This window comes from Parasteatoda tepidariorum, chromosome 8, assembly GCF_982258835.1.
Source record: "Parasteatoda tepidariorum strain Cologne lab strain chromosome 8, Ptep-v5.0, whole genome shotgun sequence".
Taxonomy (NCBI): Eukaryota; Metazoa; Arthropoda; class Arachnida; order Araneae; family Theridiidae; genus Parasteatoda; species Parasteatoda tepidariorum.
This window is the reverse complement of record NC_141762.1, coordinates 65,249,849-65,274,107: the sequence shown is the minus strand read 5'-3', so window position 1 is coordinate 65,274,107 and position 24,259 is coordinate 65,249,849. Positions and strand designations below refer to the sequence as shown.

The following is a 24,259-nucleotide window of genomic DNA, read 5'->3' as shown; positions in this document are numbered from 1 at the left end:
TAAAATTTACAGTATTTTTGGCTCTATGGGAACACTGAAAAGCTCGGTAATTTTTATCTACTAAGTGTTTTGGTTAAATTAATAATAAAATATAATTTTATACAATGTGATAAAATTTGGTAAATGTGGTAAAATATAATAATTTTATCATGTTACTTTAGAGCATGGCGTAAGAACCATTTATTTGATTAAATCTACTTTTCTGTTTTATATTTTTCACTAAGTGCGTGTTAACACAATCTATAATTCTGAAAAACCATATCAATGGTAAATTTACCAAATGAATGACTTAAATATCGCATATTTTGATTTCATTATCAAAATAATTACGGCTTTTTTTACCAGAAAAATCATTACTATACAGCAGGGTAATTCTACCGTAATTTTTTTCTCTGTGTGTATGCTATATTCTTAGAAACTTTGAGCCGTAATATCGCTTAAATTTGTTGCAACAATTATTCGAAGTCAATGGGATTTATATTGTAGTACAGATTAATCTATTTTTAAAAAAAAGATAGATTGCGTGATACTGTATTCAAATTTATAAAAATTTCAGCGAATTCGCATGGTATTATGTTTGAAGACCTCCAATATGATGGTTCAAAGCCGAATCGATTTTTCTGACAATCTACATTATCATGCTATTACCACTACTACTATCATGCTCATTATAACCATCAGCATCGTAACTGTTACCTTTCTTAGTAGCAATTCCGTAACCTTTGTTATCAAGAAGACCTCCAATTTGTGCTAAGCTACACTCCCTTTCAGTAACGTATTCAATCGTAGCAGATTCCATCATAAAAGCATAAAGTCCATTCCGCTTATTCACCAGTTCCTTACCAGCGTCGTTATTGACTACCAGATTATTCTCATCGCTTATCATAGCTTTCCACATATTCTGATAAGTTGGTATTGTTGACTCCTAAAATGAATTATAAATATCATTGATACTTTGTAATAAACATTTTTTTTTAATTTCCAATGAGCTGCAAAGTGCGCACACGTGAGCAGACCTAATGCGTTCTCCAGAAGTGGTATCCACACTTTCAGGACCACCACAATGGGTGAGATACCGATGGCCATGTTAATTTGGACGTCTAGTTTCTGCCACACTAGATGGCAGCACCCAGACTCTTATTTGGATGCTAAAGTGCAATAGGAATCTAATTTTGCCGGAAATGCTAAGAGCCATATAGCACTCCAGGGATCTTTTACATGCCGCATAATCATACGACATTGTCGCTGAAGATTTTCTGCATCCCGAAGATCCAGTGTCTGGGCTGAGTGATAAACATCAGCTCACACACTGTATTATACTTATCAAAAGTCACTTACTACGTGATATAATGACCAAATATATCCCTGAAATGGCTTTTTCGCATAATTCGAATAGTTCGAGGGGTATGTTTTTTAAAAATAACACTGGGGAACCTTTCTTTTTCTGTTGCATGACGTTGTTTTACAGAAATTAGATACTTTCGCATTGCTGATTTCAATTCTGCAATCGGTTTCTCTCTCCAAGCTTCAGTATTATGTATGGTCACGTTACCATATATAGTAACAGAGTGTAGATATAGTAACAGAGTGTAGATATAGTGACCAGATATAGTAGCAGAGTGTCACGTAAATATTGCGACTAACTTTTAAAAGAGTTACGGTGCATCATCAGAATTAATATTTCAAAGAAACCCATATCCGGAAATGTCGTCGCATGCGGCTAGGGGAGCTTTTCTATTATGACCTGTTCAGAATCACGCGAGGAAATATTTATAGGAACCTAGGCAAAGAAATATTATCATACGGCGCAATTGCCGCTTCCCTATTATGAACTGGGTGATTCTGAACCGGTCATAGTAGGGAAGCGCCTCTAACCGCGTGCAACAACATTTCCGGACATGAGTTTCTTTGAAATTTTAATCCTGATAATTTGCCCTAACTGCCTCAGAAGTTTTTTCGCACCATTTATCTTGTTGTATGTAACGTTTTTAAACTTGTACGTTTCGACAGAAAATAGACTAAATATGTCATTTTGAGAAGTAAAATCTGTAACTCTAACAACAAAACTAAATTCAGATTTGAACTTCCAAAACCTAAAAAATTTTGTTTCCCCAGTGTAATAATAATAAATCATTTCCATACATTACCCTGCATTTTATTATCTCTCTTAAAATTATCTCTCTTAAAATTATCTCTCTTAAAATTATCTATCTTAAAATTATCTATCTTAAAACTATCTATCTTGAAATTATCTAGATTGCGTTATTCGTTTTAAAATTTATCAATCATTGAAATTGACGAGATAATGTTTTCATCGTCACTTATCTAGACTTCTCTCATGTTCTGAATAAATTAAAATCGAAGAATTTTATTAGTTTATAAGAAAAAGCTTTGACTATACAGCAACAAATGTAATATTTTTAAAACTAATCTATTATAATAAGTGACAAAATTATCATATTATCCTCGTTATTTATCACGAATTCTTATATATCTTGAAAAGTAAGAATGAGATATTCTTATAAAGGAATTAAAAGTAGATTTAGCAACATAGCAGATTGTATTATTTTTTATATCAATTATTTAGGGATAGTATAAAAAAATCATATTATCCTCGTCACCGTTCATAGCTTCTCACGCAATGAGCTGGGATAGTAGATTCTCATAGAATTCATAATAAATAGTTTTAACATCATCAGTGAAGATTCGCTTATTTTTATTTCAACCCTCTCAGCATTGGTTCCAGTTCAACTTGCAGGACTTCCAATATCAACTGGCCAGTTTTTTCTTAGGTTTTCAATGGGAAGTTGTTCATAGTAGGGAAATTTCAATTACAATTTTACCCAGGTATTCAATGCTTGGAGGGTTAAAATACTTATCATAATAAGTGTTGAGAATTATCGTCTGGTTAATTTTTAACTTTGATCTAATTCATAAAATTAAGTTGCTATGGTAACAGTTTGTTTTGTCGTTTTAATTTTTTTTTTAGCTTGTTCATTCTTTTTTGTGGAGAAGAAACAAAATGGCTTTCAGTTTATATTCATCTGTTTTTGAGCATTAATTACATGTATGCCATTTTATATCTTTGAATCTTTCGATTTTTATTGATGAAACTAGTATTTTATATTTTTGTATATAGAACTGTAAAATAAATCATTTCGTGTGTAAGTTGTTTATGGAATAATTAAGAACACTGACATCTTTAACTAATTCTGATTCGAAGTGCAAAGCGGAAGTAACGACATTTTTCATAATATATTTGTTTATGCTCATCATACATATTTTTATAAGTTTGAATAATACATCTTTAAATATTAATAATAATATTTTTTTGTTTTTTTTTTTCAATAATAACATTAAAAGTCTTTACTTTCGAAAGCAAACTGTAGAACAGTTCTAAAAAACCATCACGCACTGCTCTTCGTATACAATCTCTGGTGAATATTATTGCTTCGGGGTAAGACTTTTTCTTATTTTTTTACTTATGTTAGAATGTAAAATTTGTATTTTTAAGATCTATTTTGTTTCACCATTTTTAAAATATATTCTTTGAATTCTTGAAAAAACTGGAGTCAAATGCATGCACATAATAACTCTCAAATTAATATTTAAAAAGGAAAGAAAAATTCTATCCAAATCTAACGAATCATTACGGAGAAAGGCGGAATGGATTACATCAAAGACTGTTTGATTGCCGGAAGAAACTTTGAGGTGTTTCTAATTACTACCTTTCTAATCCTTTCAATCCTTAGGGTGATCAAACAGATTTTTTTTTTGTTTTCTATTCCGCCAATCTTTTTTTTCTTTTTTTTTAACGGCAGGCACTGAACTTATCCTTCTTTGTCTAGGAAGATGCCTGAGGTGTTGCTCATTTAGCGTTACCTGATGGTCACCTGTGAACAAAGTCACGGAAGCGAGCAACATTACCCACATCACACTGCCACATTCATATTCACACATCATACAACAACAGAGGACAGCACACAGAGAGAAACATCCATGCCTTGAGCGGGATTTGGACCGCCAACTACTGGGCCACCTGGTCGGCTTATTCTCAGTTGTGAATCATTCAATTTCGATAACATTTTATTGCTTACATCGCATAAACATTAACTTGCAATCCCTGATTGAAAAACACTTTTTTGACCTTATTTCAACATAGATTTTAACACTGTAGGTTATGGGTGCCAATAACAGTAAATCTTATTTTTTTAAATAAATATAAAACGAATATAAAGTAGCAAAATGTAATAAAATTGTGAAAAATCGTTGTCAATTAATCCATTTATTTTCACAAAAACTCAAGCCCAAAAGTTTTTTTTTTTTCTTATGCATAAAGTTTGGAAAATACAAATGTTTCATCCCTACTTCCACTTCTGTGTTTTATTTCACCAAGAAGATTGATGTTTAAATATTTTGAATGAAAAATTACATCAATTCAGGAATTTTCGGAAACTTGCGTAATGCAGATGGAGACACATACCTCAAAAAACGATCGAGTAGTCCCGCTGTCAATGCAGCCATATTTGATTTTACTTTGCTTAGATAAATCTTCAGCACTGTAGAAAGGATAGATTACTCTCTCGACTGTTAAAAAAGCAGCAAGGTTAGCTGTGTAAGAAGAAACCATAATCAAGGTAAAAAAATTCCAAAAACTGGCAACTGTTCTCGTGGAAAAAGCCCTAGAATAAAAACATAAATATTGTTTTAACTATTTATTTAATTCCCATCTTGATTAATGAGAAAAAAAGGATGTTAAAAATATATTATTTGATATAAATACTATTTCATACATATATATTACTCGATGTATATTATTTTCATATTATATAAATTATTTACATTTATAATTTATATGAATATGATTATTGATGTTTCGAAAAAGTCTGTTTTACAACACATCACTACATTTAAAGCTATTAAATTTACCCAAAGTTAGACAAAAGCGTGTGAGGTCCAAAGTGTGACATTGTTCCAAAAATTATTGCTAAAATTCGTTTATTTGCTCCTGAATTTATGAGATTTTAAAACATGATTCAAAATAATATAAACAGTATGAAATTCTTATAGTTTTTTTATCGGATTTCTCCCAATTCACAAAATGGCTGTTTTGTTTGAAACCTCATAATTTTTATTAAAAAATGTAATTTGAGCAAAGTTTTTGAATGAAACATCGTATTAGATAATGCGATAGGGCTTCGTAGTCGCATGTCCACTTTTTTGTCGAAATTTTTAAGGACCGTTTTCCATGAAGGTGACTGAATTTTATTGAGATTTATACTTCTAACCATGAGGGATCATTAGCTTGTTGATATAAATCTTAAACTTAAAAAGAATCCAACAGCGTTAAATAGTGAGGTCGAGGCTGCCGATTCTGATAACCCAAATGGAAAATTACGCGACCAAGTAGTATAACAACAATGTTCATATTATCACTTTGCAACAAATTTCAACGTTTCTCTATCCTAGAAATGAAACTATGTAATTCCTTATAAATAAAAGGTACCAGGTTCAAGTATCTAAATAAAAATGGTCCATCATTTACCGTTTATGAGGGAGAAAAATCGTCAAACTTATAAGGAATTCTGGATAGACCGAAACTTTAGCCAGGTAATTATAGCTATTGTCGTTTAAAATGTTGTCAAAAACACCCGAATCAACGCCAAGTTGGCGAAAACCTGAAGGAGAACACTTCTTCGACTGTAAAGTTGTTTTTGTGTGTCGTAAATTGGAATACATTGTGCAAGGAAGACAAAAAATAATTGCCGATCTATTATTTACCAAAAATATACACTAAACGCAGATTTTCATCGAAAGGATATTTGTTCATGTTACTTCACAGCATCATTGCTCAACATAAAAAACGCGTTGTTCATTGTAGCCCTCTAATTTTAACAAACCTACTCTATCAACTGCTCGTTCCGTTGGCAACATTTCATAGCACAAATGGTACAAAATTTCACTCATACCTAAATTTAGGTGTACACTTTAATTACCAGTGTCAAAGAGTTAAAAAAGTTTAAATTTTTAGATCTTATTAATGATTTTGCCACACTTTATTTCTTGCTGGAGTATATTAAATTTAATCAAAATTTAGACGATTTAATTTAGACACGTTAAATTTGGTCAAGTAATTTAAGAGGTAAGCGGAAATAAGTTCTGGAAGGCATATAAGGGGGGAAAAAGAACGGTGTCCTTAAAAAACATTGCAGTTAAAGGAAAAATATGTACAAAACACAATATCCTATTAAAATACCAATAATTTCCTATTCCTGCCATAAAAACATTCATATTACAACATTAGACCATAACATGTTTTTAAACCCAACTTCTGAGAATGTCATTTGAGAACTTTTCCAATTAAAATCTAAAATTATTAAAAAATTGACGTTTTAATTTCATGCCGTGTTACTATAATAGCTAGAAACGAAACGGTTGGATTATTAACACATCTATTGCAGTTTCACCCAGAGTAATAAAAATTTTAACTATTCTGAAAAATTAACCACTGAAAAAGCGGAAAGTACTGAGTATAATTGTGGACAGCGTAATAATTAACAATAATTTTCTTCAAAAAACAGCAGGAAGGATTTTATAAATAAAAAAAGTCGTATTTACAATCTTAGGGCTCGGGGTGATATAATGATAAACCACACTTTTACTTGCTCTGCAGAAGAAATTGTACTTTGAGAGAATATTTCATTGAAAATGTTAAAAATTTTATGTAGCATTTAGAGTGTAGGAAGGTTTTGTATATTGCGCAGCCATCTTGTGAAAACTTCAAAAAATCATAAAGTACATATGTGAGTAACTACTAAGGAACTGTTTTATCTAAACATGTCCTCTTTCAAAAATGTGGACTCATAACTATATCACCCTAAGCCTTACAATTCGGACTATTTAACATACGTGGGTATTAAATCTGATCCTTGTTGCATAAGAGATCCCGTCATCAACCAGCAAGTGTTTCGAACATTGAAAACGTTTTCAACTACGATGTCATCTTGTCTGCAAGGATGAGGATTAATCCATTCGTATGGGGTAAGTCGACCAATCAAAAATGAAACAATGCTGACCAGAAAGTACGTTCCCATCAAATAAATCCAGACCTCAGTTGAAAATGGAGATAAGAAAGAAAACAAGGAAGTTACTTTAGTTGTTGGTTTCTTGTAAAGGATACTGATTCCAGTATTCATGAACGGCATGGTGAAATCAACAGCTTTTTCTCGTTTGTGGTTGATACTCAAACCAGCTACAGCCATGTGAGCTTCCTGAAAATGCATGAGCAAAGATTAATTTTTCATGTCATTAACGCATCTTTCTTTCGCTAACTCATTTCAATGCTTGTCGAAATTTTTCTAAATTGTACTAATATGATATAACTTAAAGCAACTACCACTGGTGCCAAAAACATGGCATTGTAATGTTAAATCCAAACGCTTTTTGCGGTATGTAAGAAATAGTTAAACTAGCTTACGGACAAAGTGAATTTCTTAAAATTATACAGGGTATTTCTTAAAATTATACCTGCAAGTGACGTAGTGTGGGTATCTCAATCCTGATTGGTTGTTGAAACTTGGTATTTGTTTACGTTAACAACTGTCCTTTCTCTTTTATTTCGAGTTATCTGAACCCGTAAAGTATCAATTATCTTAAATGACACATTCTATATTCTCACACAAGGATTCTTTCACAAAGATTTCAATTCCCTCACTATATATTTCTTACTTAACAGAAAGAGGTATGAAGCCATGTAGAACAAAATCAAACTAATTATGCATCAACGTTGCAACTACACTAAACGAAAATATATCAGGGTTATAATAAATTGTATGAACAAATGATGAATCTAAGTTAAGTAAAAGACGTAGACGAGAAAAAATTATATTTCAACAAATTCGATGTGCGAGACTGCGCTGCATTTAATAAACTTCATGTTAATTAACATTCTAACTTATATAGAGAAGCTTAGCTCAACTTAAACATACCATTTTGCTTAGAAACGATCAGCTGGCGCTTGCACTATAGGTCAAATGTGTGACCTGCCATAGGTCACATATATGAGCATTTCATTTTAATCTACTTTTTTTTTAATCTCCTGAACACAGAAAAACATATTGACTGAAGTGCTGCAACTTTTCAGAATTCCCCAAGCAAAATTTTGAGAACATCAACCAATGTACAGCTTTAAAAATGCGCCAAGCAGAATTTTTTAGAAAAAATCATCACCAAATAGCATCATAAGTATTCGCTATATTCTCATTGGAACTCATACCATTACAAATAAGTTGTAACCTAATCATCATCTATCATTTATGAAAAAAGCTGCTTCATAATCATCTATCAAAAAACATGCTTCTATTATCTCCAAACTTAAGAACATTCTGGAATAGAATTTATAGGAAATTTATCCAACAGACATTTCCGTTTGTTGACATCTCGAAACTTCTGGAAGCGTTTAACGCATAAAACCGGAAGCTATCAAGATAAGAAAATTAGCCTACAACTTGCATAGATAAGCTTAAGGGATTAAAATTTAAGTTAACAGAGAGAAAGTGCTTAATTGGGTATAATATAAAAAAAAAACACAACTACTTCCACTTAGTAGGAATAACATTTACCATGACGCAATGCTAAATTCTATGCCACTATCCACATAAATGCCACTATCCACATAAATCAATTATTAATCAAAAATTGAATATCAATTACTTTTCTTTATAATGCAATAAAATCTGGCGAGCAACTATTTAAACGATCAAACACTTCGTTTGTTTATTTGTGGCTTGAAGTTAGGCTCGCAGAAAATGCCGTTCATGGGTTAAATTTAGTAGGAATAACACAACCTGTGACGTAGGCTATAGAATTGAGTATTAGGTAAAATAAAAGAGGAAGAGCGAGAGAAAGTGTGAGGACAACATCACACGTGTTTTAACAGCAACTTTGCTGATTAAAACTACTCCACAAATGCATAGTAACTTCAAGCAATAATTCTAATGGTTTTTTGACAACGTATTTTCTGAATCAAAAAATTTTAATTTCAGCCATAAAGTTTGTAAAAAAGGAACTTACTCCTCTCATCACCTCGCCAATCATTCCGGACCAGCTGCCATTTGGAAATTTGTTGCCATAGTCGCCATCATCAACTAATTTTATTTCATACGAAAAATGCAAAACTTCTGATAACCTTTCTATGAGATCGATGCAGAAACCCTCAAATCTATTGTTCCCTATAAGAGGATCAGAAGAGTTTTTCAACATTACATAGGGGTCCCCCTGAAAAAAAAATATATATTTCAAAAAATATATAAACAATTTTTTTTTAGTGATAAGCAAACTTAGGTGCGTAAAAGATACTTATATCACTAGAGCTGGAATCGAAGAACTATTAAAGTGTGCTCAAGCTCGTCTTCTTTCTAAATTTTCATAAAACTCTAAACAATGGTTTATTTTTATAAACTATTGATATTCAATGGTATTTTTCATTGAAATGTGAATCTTAATAATGATATTTTCAAACTTTCTTTTAAAAATGCACAAAATTAAAACTGAGGTTAATTTATTTTCAATATCTGACTCTTTTATTCAATTTGATTATTTTATTCTTGAACATGCCAGCACTGTAAAACAAAATTCAGTTAAAATACATAAGAATCAACATGAGAAACCATTTATCAGGAATCTCATGTAAAACTACAGAGAATTCTCAATGGAAAGTTTCAGAAAAAATACAAAAAAGTATTTTCAGGTGAATCTGTAATTTTACCGAAATAATTTATTTCTCGGTAATTAAAGAAATTCTGTTATTTACTTTCCCGTCCTTAGACATTAAAATTTCACAACATTATGGAAGGATATAAGCACCACACAGAACAAGATATAAATACCAATACAATGTGATATCTGTAAGAAAGTTCCTATAAAGAAATGCTTAAAGGAAAACCGGTATTTTCAGTGACTCAATTATCGAGAAACTAGATTATATGCTTTTAAACAAGAACTTGTGTAATTTAACCAAAATTCTTGTTTGTTTGCTTTTCACTCTATTTTTCAGAATTTTTTTCAGTATATATTACCCTCAACGTTATTCATTCATTCTGTCTTGTGAAAAACATCCTCGTTTTTTTATATTTACCGATAGATCTTTTCTCATTTCCTAGATGCTAGTTGAATCTGAAAAATTTTCCTTAGTTGCATATTAACTTCTAACATACTGAGAGAAATAAGACTGAAATAATACCTTCGTTTAATAATCATACATTTTATTCCATTTAATGGTATTATTTAAAGTTGCCTTCTTTTAATCATGCATTTTAATAGTATTAATCAAAGTTTCCTACTTTTAATCCTACATTTCCATCTGTTTAACAAATTGACTTCGTTTAATTATACGCTTCGTTCCATTTAACTGGTTACATTCATTTAATCACACATTTTATTTCAATCAACTATATTGTTCCACGTTGCTTTCTTCTTATCATATAGTTTATGCTTCAAATTACATCTATTTAAATGGGCTGTTCAGCTTATTCTAAAAGTGCATAACTCCTAAAATAACAGCATAGCATTGCGTGTTAGAACAAAATAAATTTGCACTTAAAGAGTTATTAACTAAAGAACAATTGAATAATTCTCACAAATTAATCTATTTAGTGTATTTTCAATTTTTATTTTTTTATTTATTTTAAACTGTAAGTAGTTATTTCAACCGTTTTTTATTCCCGTTGCTATGGTAATAAAAACTAAAACATTAAATTTACTTGCATTTCTCTTAAGAAAATTTGCCATTGACGAATTTAAAATAACCTATGGTAACTATAGACATTTATATGGCGTGAAACCATAGGCTTACAGAAACCATTAAAATTTGCAAGGCCTTTATATGGCAACATACCATAAGCCTATGACAACCATAAAAATTTATATGGCAAGACACCATAAGCCTATTGCAACCATAAAAAGTTGTATATTATTATACAGCGGAACACCATAGCCTTGTGGTATAGTTAAAGGAAAGTACCGTAGGCATATGGCAAAATAAAGGAAACACACCATACGCGTCATATGGGAGAGTGGATTTGCTGAACGGAGCAGGGGCGTTTATTTCCTACAATCTAGCTCAATTCTGCGTTAATTAACCAATCCATCTAAAACAATAGTATTTTTTCATTACAATTTTCCCACCTTATAGAAATCTATAGTTATTTAAACTATTTGGGGTTATTTCATAGATAAAAAAATTCAACTGCTGTCAAGTCGATGGCAAGGCAAGTTTGACGCCTATACCAAAACGGAGCAAATCGTCCAAAGAGACTTAGATGGGGTTTTTTTTTAATTGTTGTCGTACTCTTTTATTTTATTTCTCATTAGAATAGGGGAACCACTTCTATATTGATTGATATTATTATCTGATAATCAACGGAAAATAAGTAATCTCACTGAAATAAGACTTAGTTTTTTGAGTACCATATATGTCACTTCAAAAATACTTTATGTAACATTTGCAAATTTTTACTTACTTTTATAGTAGTTACAGTAAATTTTTTATTCTCAAGGGGTTCCTCTGTGGCTACATTTTGTGTAATATTTACTGCTAAACCAGGTAGAATTTCTCCAAACTGAAAAAAAAGATAACCATAAAACTATAAAAAATTTATCTGCAAAAAAAAATTTAAAATTTCCCAAAATTGTTACCACTACATTGTTAGAGTTTTCATTCTAAAATTATGTTTAGAAAAAACCCGGCAACAGTTTGCTCATCCAATTAACCATATTATTTACAGTAAAGAGCATTTCTTACCTTTACGGTTTTAAAACCGTTTAGAACTAATATATTTAGTAGAAGTTTAGAACTTTAGTTTAGAACTTTAGTTTAGAACTAGTAGATTTAGAACTAGCTAAGAACCTTTAAAATATACATTTTAAAAAAGAAAACATTTAAAATATGATTTTGCGAAAATAATTATAAATTATCAATTATTTCATTTTTTGATTTGTTCAGTTAGTCTTCAAAATAAAATGTGAAATTACATCGTACTAACACTTTCGCGCAGTTAAAATTTAACATATGTATTCATTTTGTAGTAAATGATTTAAAATAAATACTACAAATGTAGCAAATAATTATTGACCTAAAATACCTTGATTTGAACTTTTATCAGCTTGATTTAGATTTTATAATTTTAAAATGATTTCCATCTCAAATTATTCATAGCCATGATTTAGAAATTTTAATATAACGACTGACCAAAAAATATGGCATTTTCGCAATTTGTAACTTTTTCTCTACTTTTAATAACTGCAAAATACAACCCTTTTAAATTTTCAAAAATAAAAATTTTGATATAGTTGAAAAAATTTCAAAATAAAATTAGTTTTGAAAAAATTCTCAGACATGCATTCGAAAGTTGTATTTTTATTCATCACTTTTTAACCAATTTTAACTGAAACTTGGCAGTGTACATCTTAAAAATGCAGTTTCTACTATGGATTCACTGTTTTTCATTGTATAATGATAAATTTATTTAAATAAAAGTTCAAACCATCGTTATAAATCCATTTAAAACATTCAGTTCATTCAAACATGAATCAAGAATTTAATCGAAAAGGAAAACTTTTCTTCATAAAAATCATCTACAAAAGCCGATTTTTTTTAAAAATAACAGAAATATTATTAATTTGTTCAGTTATTTATCGTAATAGTTTGTTTATGGTAAGAGTTATTTATCATAATAGTTTAATTGAACGCAATAAGTATTCTTTTAAATACAATTCTAAGAATATTTTTTTCTGAAATTCCTCTTTTTTTCATTTTGAGAGTTTTTGACATTTTTATTACGTCACTAAATTTTAAATGCTCTTTTAAGCTCGTTCAAATAAACAGTAATTTTTCGGTAATTTTTTAATAGGTTTTATGACGTATAATATCAATGGCGTAATAATGAGTGCGGAAATAATATTACGAAATTTAATTTGAGCACTGCTGAATGAGCACAAAAGACTCACACAATTAGCAAACCAAACAGTATCTATCATAGTGATGATACAATTTAGAACGGTCTCTTCCTTAAGTAACTTTAAAGAAATGGTAACCATTCATGATTGTAATAATAATTGGATACTCTGAATAATTGGGTCATTAATTGGTAAATGACATAAAAACATAATTTAGGCACTTATGTTTATTTTAACATTTGATCTAAGCAAAACTTACCTTGAAAAGTCCTTTTTCTTGTAAAATCATAAGGTCCATTTGAAAGGCAGATCTGATTCCTTGTCCATCAAAAGCAATAATTCCAGTTGTTCCAATCATTTTACTCTAATGTGAACGTTATATTTATTGTAAGTTTAAAATAACTTTACATGTAAACATTACACTATCAAAGGCAATAAAAGTGTGAAAATTTTACATTTTTAAATTTGAAAAATAAACGAAAGCGAGTACTATCTATCTATTTCTATTACTATCTAAACATTGGGAACTTACAAAAAACAGCATTATTACGTGAATTCCAGAATTCACATAACATAATGGCAAAGCGTAGAAAGTGTAAATGTAAGCCACTGCTCTATTAAAAAAATAATAATAATATATGATTTTGGGAAAAACAACAAGTCACTCAATTTGTTTCAAAATAACTATCGAAACAATGCAACAATCTATTTCATAGCTATTTTAATATTAAAAAATAAGCAACAGAAATTATTTTCCAATCGGTTTTAAAAAATACTAAAGTTCTACTTTTTTTCTTTAGATACATTTTTCCTATAACAGAATGATGATAGATAGAAGAAATTATTTAGCACACCGACAAATAGTTTTTTTATGTCTATGTGTAACAATATTTCCACTTATCATAACAAAAGAGTGATATATGGAAAAAATAAAGTAGCGCTAAGACTGACTGTTAAGAATGTTAGGTGGCGACCCAAATCGTGACTGAGTTTCTTAACACCTGGTCTAAGAATGGGTCTGATTTGGGGATGTTTCCCTAGTTTTGAAAACATTTTCTGGAAAACATATTATTATTAAAAAGCTAATTTATCTTTCAATTATTTCAAACTCATCAATAAGCTTGATGCCATTATGTTACTAATAAATTATTATATGAGAACACAATTTTTTTATAATATGTAAATAATTGTTTATAACTATGTAAACATAAAAAATATGGACTTAAAAAACTATTCTGCCTCAGTGCGAAAAATCCTTTCGCCTATTAAATATGGGCCGGGATATCGTGGTTGGTAGGGCACTGGACCCATGTGCAAGTGGTCATGGGTTCGATCCCTGCCGGCCGAAGACTCCCCGTGTAGTAAAGGGTGACTGACGCTTGTTAAATCTGTCAAGTCTCAAAGTCCTCCATGTTCTCATAACAAATCAAAACATCTGGGGGTACTGAATTAGAGATTGATCGTTCTCTGATTCTGGTTAAAATTAAGATCTGTGGATGAATGAATGGATGTATGAAGGGGTTCACCCTATAAACGGGTGTGACATATGAGTGTGGCAGAAGTTGAATTCTTGGCCATAGATGGCGCCACTGAAAAACAAGAACAATCGCACCCCCTCTGCCTTAATGGCATACGTCGACAACAACAGCCTATTAATTCAATTAAATTTTCAGTTAAATTATAATCCAATTCAAACATTATTTCATTTTACGACCTCACATAACAGTTAACCTCCAGTATTGAAGAAAAACATTGCGGCAGAATCTACTAAATTTTGTTGAAAAAGGTAAAAAAATAAGTTACACAAATCCATTTAGAATTCCGATTTCTTATTCTCAAAAGGAAAACTAAATAAAGAAATACCGATTTCATGTAGTTGATAAGACTAGTTCCATCAGTTCCTTTAGATAATCCACTTTTACAAGAGATAGCCGGGAAATTTTTCACTTCTTTACCGACATCTAAGTCTTGCAGTGCCACAACAAACATTCGAACAGCATCGAACATTAATGCTGTTTCTGTCTGAAACAAAGTGATTGTAGAAAACTTTACAAACAGGTTATCGTAAAGAATTTTTTTTTTGAAAAAATTAGAAAGGTAAGGAAAAATGATGGTTTATTTTTCAAAGTTCAAATATATCTCTACGAATACTATGGCATTTTTATTTATGAATTAAAATTTTGACATTTGACATTTTTAATTATTTTTCATTTATGAATACTGTGACATAAAGGTTATTTTTTTTTAAATTGAGTTGGATGTTGGAATGTCTCTGAGAATTCCGTATAGGAGGTAAAAATTACCAAAATAAAACAATAAATACAGAAATAAGGCAACAAAAAAAATTAAAATTTAATTTTTGATATTTTTGGTAAACTCAGCCCACAGGTGTAGATAATCATTGCTCTATTTCAAGCTTAGATCTATTTCAAAATAGATCTATTATGTTATCTTTTTGGTAGGTTCACTGATATACAAAGATGCAGCCTGCTTAAAACTTTAAAATTAGCACATTTGGTGGTTCAGGAGATAGAACGTTCACCTTAAAATTATGTAAACAGGGTTCGAATCCCAGCGATAAATGTTCGGTACGAATTCCGCACCCAACTCGCACCGATCTCAGTGATGACGTAAAATATCCTCACTAGATGATGGATCATGAGTTAGAGTCCCCTTGCCATCAGGCTAACCGTGGAAGGTTTTCGTGATTTTCTTCTCCATATAACGCAAACTCGGGTTAGTTCCTTCAAAAAGTCCTTCACAAATTTCTACAAATAGTTGATTCAGGAGTTCCCTTGCCTTTTGGATTGGCTTAAAAATTACAAGGTTGCGTAGTTGAAAATTATCAGTCGTAAGCCCAAGCAATAGGGTCCGCTACTCAACGCCGGTTATAAAATAAAATTTGTTTCAGTTTTGAAGTCATTTTATTATAAACGTTTTTAAAACATACTGAACAAAATTTCTTAATGAAACATTAAGAAATGTCTAGCAGATCTGAATTTAATCAAATTGAAAAGAATCAGAATGTAAAAAAATAGATTCAGAAAACATTTTAACTACGAGTAATCATAGAAAGAAAAAGTAGTTTAAAAAAATATTAGAATTAACTATTTTAAATTCAATTTTTAAAAGTACATCATATCAAAAAGAACAGTCATTATAGGATTAAGATTTCGACAGACTGATTAATAAATTCATTATAAAAGAAATCTTAAAGAGAAATAATACTTTTTGAAACTCTAGTGATGCTTTTTAAAGTAAACTCATTCGAAGTTCAATGAGCACCTTTAACAGAGAAATACAACGCACTTCTGTAAAAACTGTAAAATTATGGATTCTATCTCGTCTTCGCTACATACTTTACTCACCTCAATTTGATAACTGATGTGGAATAAACTCGGGTAAATACTACACCACATTCACTCAAAATCTTCGATGTCATTGCATTGAGTTGTGCTGGGATACATTTCTGTACGCATACGCGGATACGTGGCAAGCTCACGACTTTTAAATCCCCTTACTTCATTCTGCTTTTTTAGTCAGGGTATCCCAACAACCCTTCATGAAGCAATTTCATCCTTACAGGATATGATCATTTTGAGCTAAGAAACAGTCAGATTCGGGGTTCGATCTTCTCTGTCATCTCACATATTTTTATCAAAACCAAGTAAAAGTGCACAAATAAAACTGCTAAATTTACAGAAAAAAAAAACTGTTAGCTGGTGTACCAGTATAAAACCACTTATTTCACAGAAAAATATTGCTTGTTTTTTTGCGATATAGATGGACACTTGTTTCTTGAGTTAGTAAGCACCGTTATTTTAGCAAACAAATTCCGTCATTTTAATAAAAACACTTTGTTCTTCTAACAAAACTCTATAAAATAACTAAGTCAGCATAATGTTCAGTGTGAGACGAGAGTAGAATTCCAATCAGTGGCGGACCCCCCCCCCCCCCAAAAAAAAAAAATTAGGAAAAAAAATAATAATAATTTTTTTTTAATAGTTTACAAAAGAAACAAAATATTTTAAAAATTATTTAAGGGGGCATATACACCTAGGTGGGTCGGAAAAATCGATTTTTTTCTCCAAAGCCAAAGCCAAGATCTGCCAAAGTTTCTTAAAAACGCATTAAATCTATCATTTAAAGATGCTGAATACTTGAATTATTTATGCATTGCTCTATTGCTCATTATGAGAAAAATAAATGAAAAAATAGCATTAAAAACCCCAGTTTTCCTTCCGAAAAAAATATGAAAAAAAAAATTTTTGTAAAAAAAATTTTTGTCTATGACCCCCCCCCCCCAGAAAAATTTCTGGATCCGCCCGTGATTCCTATGATTGTCAACGCCACTGTTCTAACCCGGGTCACCTCATTGAAGGAGAGTGTTCTGCCCCTGAACCATTGCCGGGGTTAGAAGGATTTGTTATGAGGAAAAATCTTATACTTCCTTTATCTTTAAAGGAAGTTTAGTTGAGTCAGATTCGGGGGAGTCGGATTTTGAAGTTTTATTGCTATCATATTTAAGTGAAAAAACGTTTAAAATTGCAGTTATAATTTAACTTACCAAAAAATTATATCTAAAGAATGACAATAATCAAGCAGAGTATCAATTTAACAATAAAGTCGAATCGAAATTTTATTTAGACGATGTTCAAAGCCATAAAGTAATTGCTGAAAAGTAGGAGCAAGTATGGAAAATAATCGCAAAAGCATTTGAAGAAAAATAAAGTTATCTTACGAAAAGTAAGACTTCATGGCGAAAGCTAGAATTCGAGCTGACAGTTTTTGTCCGTTTATAATTATAGTAAAAAACAGAGAAAAACTGTTTTTGTGAGAAATAACTTCAAACTGTCAAATATATAACAAAAATCTGTTTAAAAAACAAGCGGGAATTTTTTGCCGCACGCAGGTAATGATTAAAAACAAAAAAAAATCTGTAATAGTCTTTAACAGTCAATGCCTAAGTACTCATTTCATAGGTATTCGAATGCTTCACAAAATGCATCATGTCACAAATGTTCTAAACATTTAAGGTCCAAACATTAATTTCTAAACATGATCTAAACATTAAATGTTCTAAACATTTTTAATTAAATATGAAAGCCCCTGTTAGCTACTAAACTTTTTTTTCGTTTTTATGGATAATTTACATGATTATTCTATTATTATTATTATTATTATGATAATTAGATTTTCAATTCTCATAAATTCACACAAATGACATTCTTCCTTAAAACACATATAAAAAACACAAAAAAAATTTTATTATACTAATTTTAACATTAATAAAATAAATTGAAACAGAGGGGATTCACAATACTTGCCCTAATGCCAAATACCAGTCCTCTGTGGTAGAAATATGGATTCTGAGACATGCGATGGACTAGACTTTGATAATCATTGCTATTATCCTGAATCAAATGGAATCCTGTCAAGTTGGACTTCCCATACTTGAAATCTGACAGATCAATCGTATGCAAATCCTGTAAAAAAAAATAATAAATTATTTCTCAAAATTTATTTTTAATTTTAAAAATTATCTTTAAAATAAAACTCCCGGTTAATTAATTTTTTTTAAAAACTTTTTGTAGATAGAAAGAAAAGTTTGCATTGATGTTTATATATATAACATGAAAACAAATTAAACAATTTGTCTGAGTAGTTCATTGAAAATCAACATATTCTGCTTTGCTTAGAGCACAATATAAAGAGTTTTTACAAACTGCTATATTTAGGTTGGGGTTCTCAAATTTCCAAAATTCAATTAACCTCTTTTTCTATTAAGGTTTTCTATTGATTGTTGAATAATGACGACATTAGGTTACTCCTGTTTTAATAAGAAATATCGCAAAACACCTACCAAACAAGTAATGAGATATTGCTCATTTTCAGTCAGCATCCCTACTTGTTGGGCCTAGATAAAATAAATAAAAACATAATTTTTAATTACAACAATGTTATATTCAAATGTTCCTGTGTTATTTTATAAGTAATACGCTAATGAAACAGAGTTTGATTTTGCACAATTCAAATAAAATGGAAAGACTTTAAGAAAATTGATTTTGGGGTAAAAAAAAAGGTTAATATCATACTCCATACTGTATATTGCTTAGAAATACTGTTTAAGCATCCATTCTGTTTGCTTAGATACTTAATTCAAACACTTAAATGACAACAATATATGGATAGGTATATTATTATCGTATTTTCGTGATGTTTGAAAGAATAAACGGTACACAATGGTTCTTTGCAATTAATCGAATGTGTTTCAAAGCTAGCTTTTTAAACCAAATTTGAGAAAAGAAAAAATAATATCAAGGGATTATTATTCCGAGTAAGTTCTCTTTAATTTTAATGCAAAATAATATCTTAAGGTAAAAGACTCAAACTAATCACACTTTTATAAAACTTACATCCTCCTGCAACAGCTATTTGAGAGGGCAAAAATATCGTGGAGTTTCAGACTCCATACTTTCGTGACCAAAGGCATGATATTAGTTTACTTTTAAAGGGAGTAACACTTTTCTAACGAACTAAAAACCCAATATTGGGATTAATATTAGGATTGGTTAGTTTATGTAATCTAATAATTTTGGAGAACATTACTTACTTGCTTTAAAACATCGTATAAATTCTTTCTTCCTACATCTAAAATGATTTTTTGATTCTTTAATTTCAGTTTCTGAATGTCCTTTTTTATTTCCCAAAATGTGCTACGATATGGAATGTCTTCTTCAAATTTATATATTTGCACATTAGAATCGTTTCCTTGTGCCCCTTTCAAGAAATTTTGCAAACGTAAAAAACCTTTAAAAAGAAAACACAAAAATCACATATTGAAATTAATAATAAATAAATTGTACCTTCAAATTTACGATGGGTAGTTTGTACAACTTTTCTGAAACTTTTATTTTTTTAATGTTTAAAAATGTATAGTAAAATTTAATACAGTAGGGAACCGATTATCCGGAACGATCGGGATCATCGCTATTCCGGATAACTGATTTTTCCGGTTTACTGAATCGCTACAAAAAGCCGTCTTTTTATTGTTAAACACAACTAAAAAAAATTGTTTTTGGAAATAATCTTAAAAAGAAGAAAAAACGATGGAGCAATACACTAATGATTATTTCCAAAATGATGGTAAGGTAAACATCTTTCAAAAAAGAACGAAAAATCCTAAAATTTTATAAGGAAAAAAAAATTTTTTTTTTGTAGTGGTGGGAAAATTTATCGAATTTCGTTCCGGCTTTTTGGTTTTCTGGTTTTCTGATTTCCGGATAACGGGTTCTGTACTGTAATACATTACGGCGTTGCATTAGCATAATTATTAGAGTCACGGCATGACGTCAGTAGTTGGAAATTTTTCAAAAAAAATGGTTAAATAACAATTTGTAACAATAACGTAAACTTTATGGTTAATTGGATAGAACAGTCTACTGCCGGTCATTTTAAAATAATTTTAAAATGAAAATTCTAACAGTGTATTTTCACTTTAAACTTATTGAATATCTCAAAGTTGCATTTATCTTTAAACCTATGACACCATTTTTAACAATGTTGTGAACTAATTTCAAAGAAAAATTTCGTCACGTTAATGCATATAAGGTTAAAATACAAAGTTTCTTGATGTAAAAGTCATCGACTTTTTAAACTTTAGAAGATTTAATAACTACAGCACGTTGGCAGCATATTCTTATTTATATTTTATAATTTAACATAATTTCTACTGAATACTTTATGTAAGTAATTCAGGCATGTTTTTATAGAATGTTGCTCAAGTTATATTAATTTACTAATCAACATTAAATATAAAGACGCCAACTGGAGTATAGCTAATAAAATCCTTCATTAAAATATTTGATTTTTTTTTAAGTTAAAAAATTCATTACAATTTAGGACGTGATGCAAAATATCAGAATCTGACAAAATTGTGTGAAATTCCTATAATAAAAAGTTTTAAAGATTAATTTTTTAAACTATTCATTGTACAAATTGGTCAATTAAGTTTCAGACGAAAAATTTACATTAAACAAATTTTCCATACTCTTTTTCATTATTTTGTATTAATTTAGGTCAAAAAAAGTGGAAAATATTATAATTGGCACTTATTATATTAGCATTATATTATAATATTATATTATCATTATATTTAGCACTTAATACTTTATGGTTATGAAATACAGCATGAAACACGAGTGTCTTTTCTGCGTTAAAGGTAATATCTTCCAAACGCAGTTCGCCCTTTTTTTTTTTAAATTTGCACCTGCTTACCGTTATTTAGATCTAAAAGGAAAAGTTATTCGTCATTGAAATTTCTTTAATTTACAAAATCATTAATTGATAAATTGTTTAATACGAATGAAAAAATATTATCAAACAAGTTTTGATTTAATATTTCAGTTCAAACATAATTCCGAAAATTTAGCAGATTTTTTTAGTAACTATTATACTAGTAACTAGTATTTTAATTAGTAACTAGTATTTTATTAATAAAAAATACCGAAATATATTTTTGCTCGTTATTTGTGAGTCAGAAAAAAATATAGAATATATAAAAGGGTTACCGGTGCTCCACATTCTTAGATATGAAACTTTCACTTTCGATGATTTAACTATCCTTAAACAGCATTTCGTTAATTTTGAGAATCATTTCGTCACAAAATCGCTTGATTTGTGGCAAAACTTGAACTCTCCAATATATGACGAAAATGTTTCCTTAACACGAAACCTCGTCTTAGTGCATTGTGGTAGATTGTAAACTAACATGATGAAACTACAATAAAGAATAGAATATCAAAAACTAAGTGACAAATTAAGCCGGCCAACAGTGTGGCGGTCAAGGGTTTGGCCAGGTGCCTGAAAGATCTGAGCTTCGGACCTCGCTTCAGGTAAGGGAGTAATTTAAATATCTGTTCTATCTGTCCTTGGTGTACTATACTAATTATGTAATCCCCATGATAAAGTGATTATTTGAAAAGGTAAATACGTTATATACTTTTTGTTGTTGAGTTTTTTTTTTTTTTTTTTTTTTTTTTTGGAAAAAATAAAAGGAGGAAATATGTCATTAATTTTGACGAAATTAAACTGAAGAAGTGACGTGAAAATTTCCTTGACGAAATGACGATAGTTATTTCGTCACTTTGACGAAATTTTCGTTCGGAGCATATACCAGGAAACGATTTCGTCAAAAACGACGAATGTTTCGTGATATTCGAGTTTCCACTTTTTACAGTACATCTGTGTCATAAGGGCTAAATAAGAAAAACAGAGTTTGAAACAACAGCTGCTTGAATATTACATTGAAGTACTATATTTTTCATGCATTTGATGCAACAGATAATAAAAAAGCATAAATGAGTTGAAATTAATAAGAGGTAATTAAAAAGAAAAGTTTTAGAGTACTATGGGGAGAATAGTTATCGACAATTTCAACCTTCATCTATGAAGAGGTACACCACCATAGAATCTAGTTAACACGTCTTATGCACTAGGAAATTGAAATTGTATTTTTGTAGTAGTAGATACACTACAGTAGTCCCCCACCAGAATTTTATCGGTGTTAGAATTCAATGAACGGATATCACTAGTTGATTCGTAGCAGTTTTACTAGAAACCCGGAGAGCTGTACTAAGATCACCGTACTTTTAAATGCTGATCGTGAGAGCTGTATTAAGTTCACGGTAGTGGTTACTCCTGTGTTACCTTTAGCAGTCGAGTGAATTGTACGCTGTGTGTGATCGAGACTGAGTAGCAACAGAGCGAGTAGGTGGATAGTGTCACAGTTACAAGTAGTAAGTCAACTGTTCACTGTGGAACATCCATCGAAGTAGGCGTGTTCAGATCGAAATGGGCGTTACTGTCAAGGTAGGCGGGCTCACATCACGTCCGGGTCACCAATGTGACAATGGTAGTTATAAACAGTGTCAACCGTCATCTATGAAAAGGTACCCCGCCATAGAATCTAGTTAACATGTCTTATACACTAGGAAACTGGAATTGTATTTTTGTAGTGGTAGATACACTACAGAACAATAGGATTATCTTTTAATATTTATTTTAAAAAATTTAACAAACATAGAAAACAAGAGCCAAACGTACCTTCATTTTCTTCATAAAGAAGTGTAAAATTTTTCCACCCCATGTGTTTAATCATAGCTACGTACATATCACTCAGCACATTGGGTGAAGGGTGCAAATTGATTGACAAGTCATCTCGTTTCTGTGCTCGATCCCATCTGGTCTCGATGTGGGGCACTTCGAACTCGTCACAAATCGAGGCAACATGAAGGCTTGTTAAGCGATCCTGTGGTCCAAATATTGCCGCCACTCCTGTTTCTAATAAGCTGCAAACTATTTCATAAAAATAAATTGCAAATTACAAAAACATAATAATTATAAATTAAGTACTGTAGCATTTTTTTAGATCGTATATAAATGAGAAAGCAGAAAAACCGGAATATATTCAATTGCAACGTAATTTTGCTTGATAGACTTAACAATAAATAATTTATTTTTCATTACAGCTTTCACCGTGAAACTAACAAATGTGATAAGTAATAAAATTTTATTAATGAATCTAACAATCAACAGTGAAGTTTATATTGTTACTTTCTTTTATTTCGATATAGCGTGTTCAATTTAATACACGGTACCATAAAATATTAAATCTATCAATTAGTACAATATTTTTAATAAATCTTACAATAAGCAATCAATCTTTTACTTCGATATAACTTGAGCAACAGTATTATAAAAAATGCCTTAATTAATGAAAATTTCTTAATAAATCTATTAATTTACATTGAATCTGGTATTGCTACTTACCTTAATTTTGATACAACGTAGATGACCGTAAAATAAAAATATATAGTTATAAGTACAATTTTAATTATAAATTTAAGAATAAACAAGAATGTTTTTATTGCTACTTTGTTTCATTCTGATAAAACGTTGATTATCACAGAACAAGCAAATGCGGTAATTAGAACAATCTTGTTTTAATCTTTTAAATTAAATTTACCAATGAAAATTTGCTGTTTTTTTTTCCTCTATTCAGACATAATAAAAGAAAATAGCAATAAAAGATGTTATTTTACAATATAATATATGAGGGGTAAATGATGAGGGGTTTTCTACGAATATTATCTTGTATCATAAGACAGAATTTAATAACAAATGATAATACCTTAATATAAACGTTCATACATCAAAATATAATTTAATAAGGAAAGAAGGCAGGTGAAAAAGAGATACTTTTATGGGGAGGATCCCCAACAATGCCAGTGTCATTTTTAATAAC

The 24,259-nt window shown here is 30.1% G+C and overlaps 1 protein-coding gene across 2 annotated transcripts in view; it reads right to left on the bottom strand.

The window, feature by feature from the left end:
* Positions 1–24,259, bottom strand: part of LOC107450783 (glutamate receptor ionotropic, kainate 2) — a 39,821-nt gene that overhangs the window by 4,913 nt on the left and 10,649 nt on the right. Inside the window, exons 3-13 of one of the 2 annotated variants that reach the window (XM_071181260.2) lie at positions 23,059–23,310; positions 19,568–19,764; positions 18,818–18,871; positions 18,282–18,440; positions 14,818–14,976; positions 13,214–13,318; positions 11,520–11,618; positions 9,073–9,276; positions 6,910–7,271; positions 4,484–4,682; positions 697–925 (exon numbers count right to left, since the gene is read on the bottom strand). In XM_071181260.2, the coding sequence (XP_071037361.1) occupies positions 697–925; positions 4,484–4,682; positions 6,910–7,271; positions 9,073–9,276; positions 11,520–11,618; positions 13,214–13,318; positions 14,818–14,976; positions 18,282–18,440; positions 18,818–18,871; positions 19,568–19,764; positions 23,059–23,310 (2,019 nt within the window). Of the gene's footprint in view, positions 1–696; positions 926–4,483; positions 4,683–6,909; positions 7,272–9,072; positions 9,277–11,519; positions 11,619–13,213; positions 13,319–14,817; positions 14,977–18,277; positions 18,441–18,817; positions 18,872–19,567; positions 19,765–23,058; positions 23,311–24,259 lie in introns of both variants that reach the window. The other variant, XM_087169007.1, reaches the window with a different exon arrangement.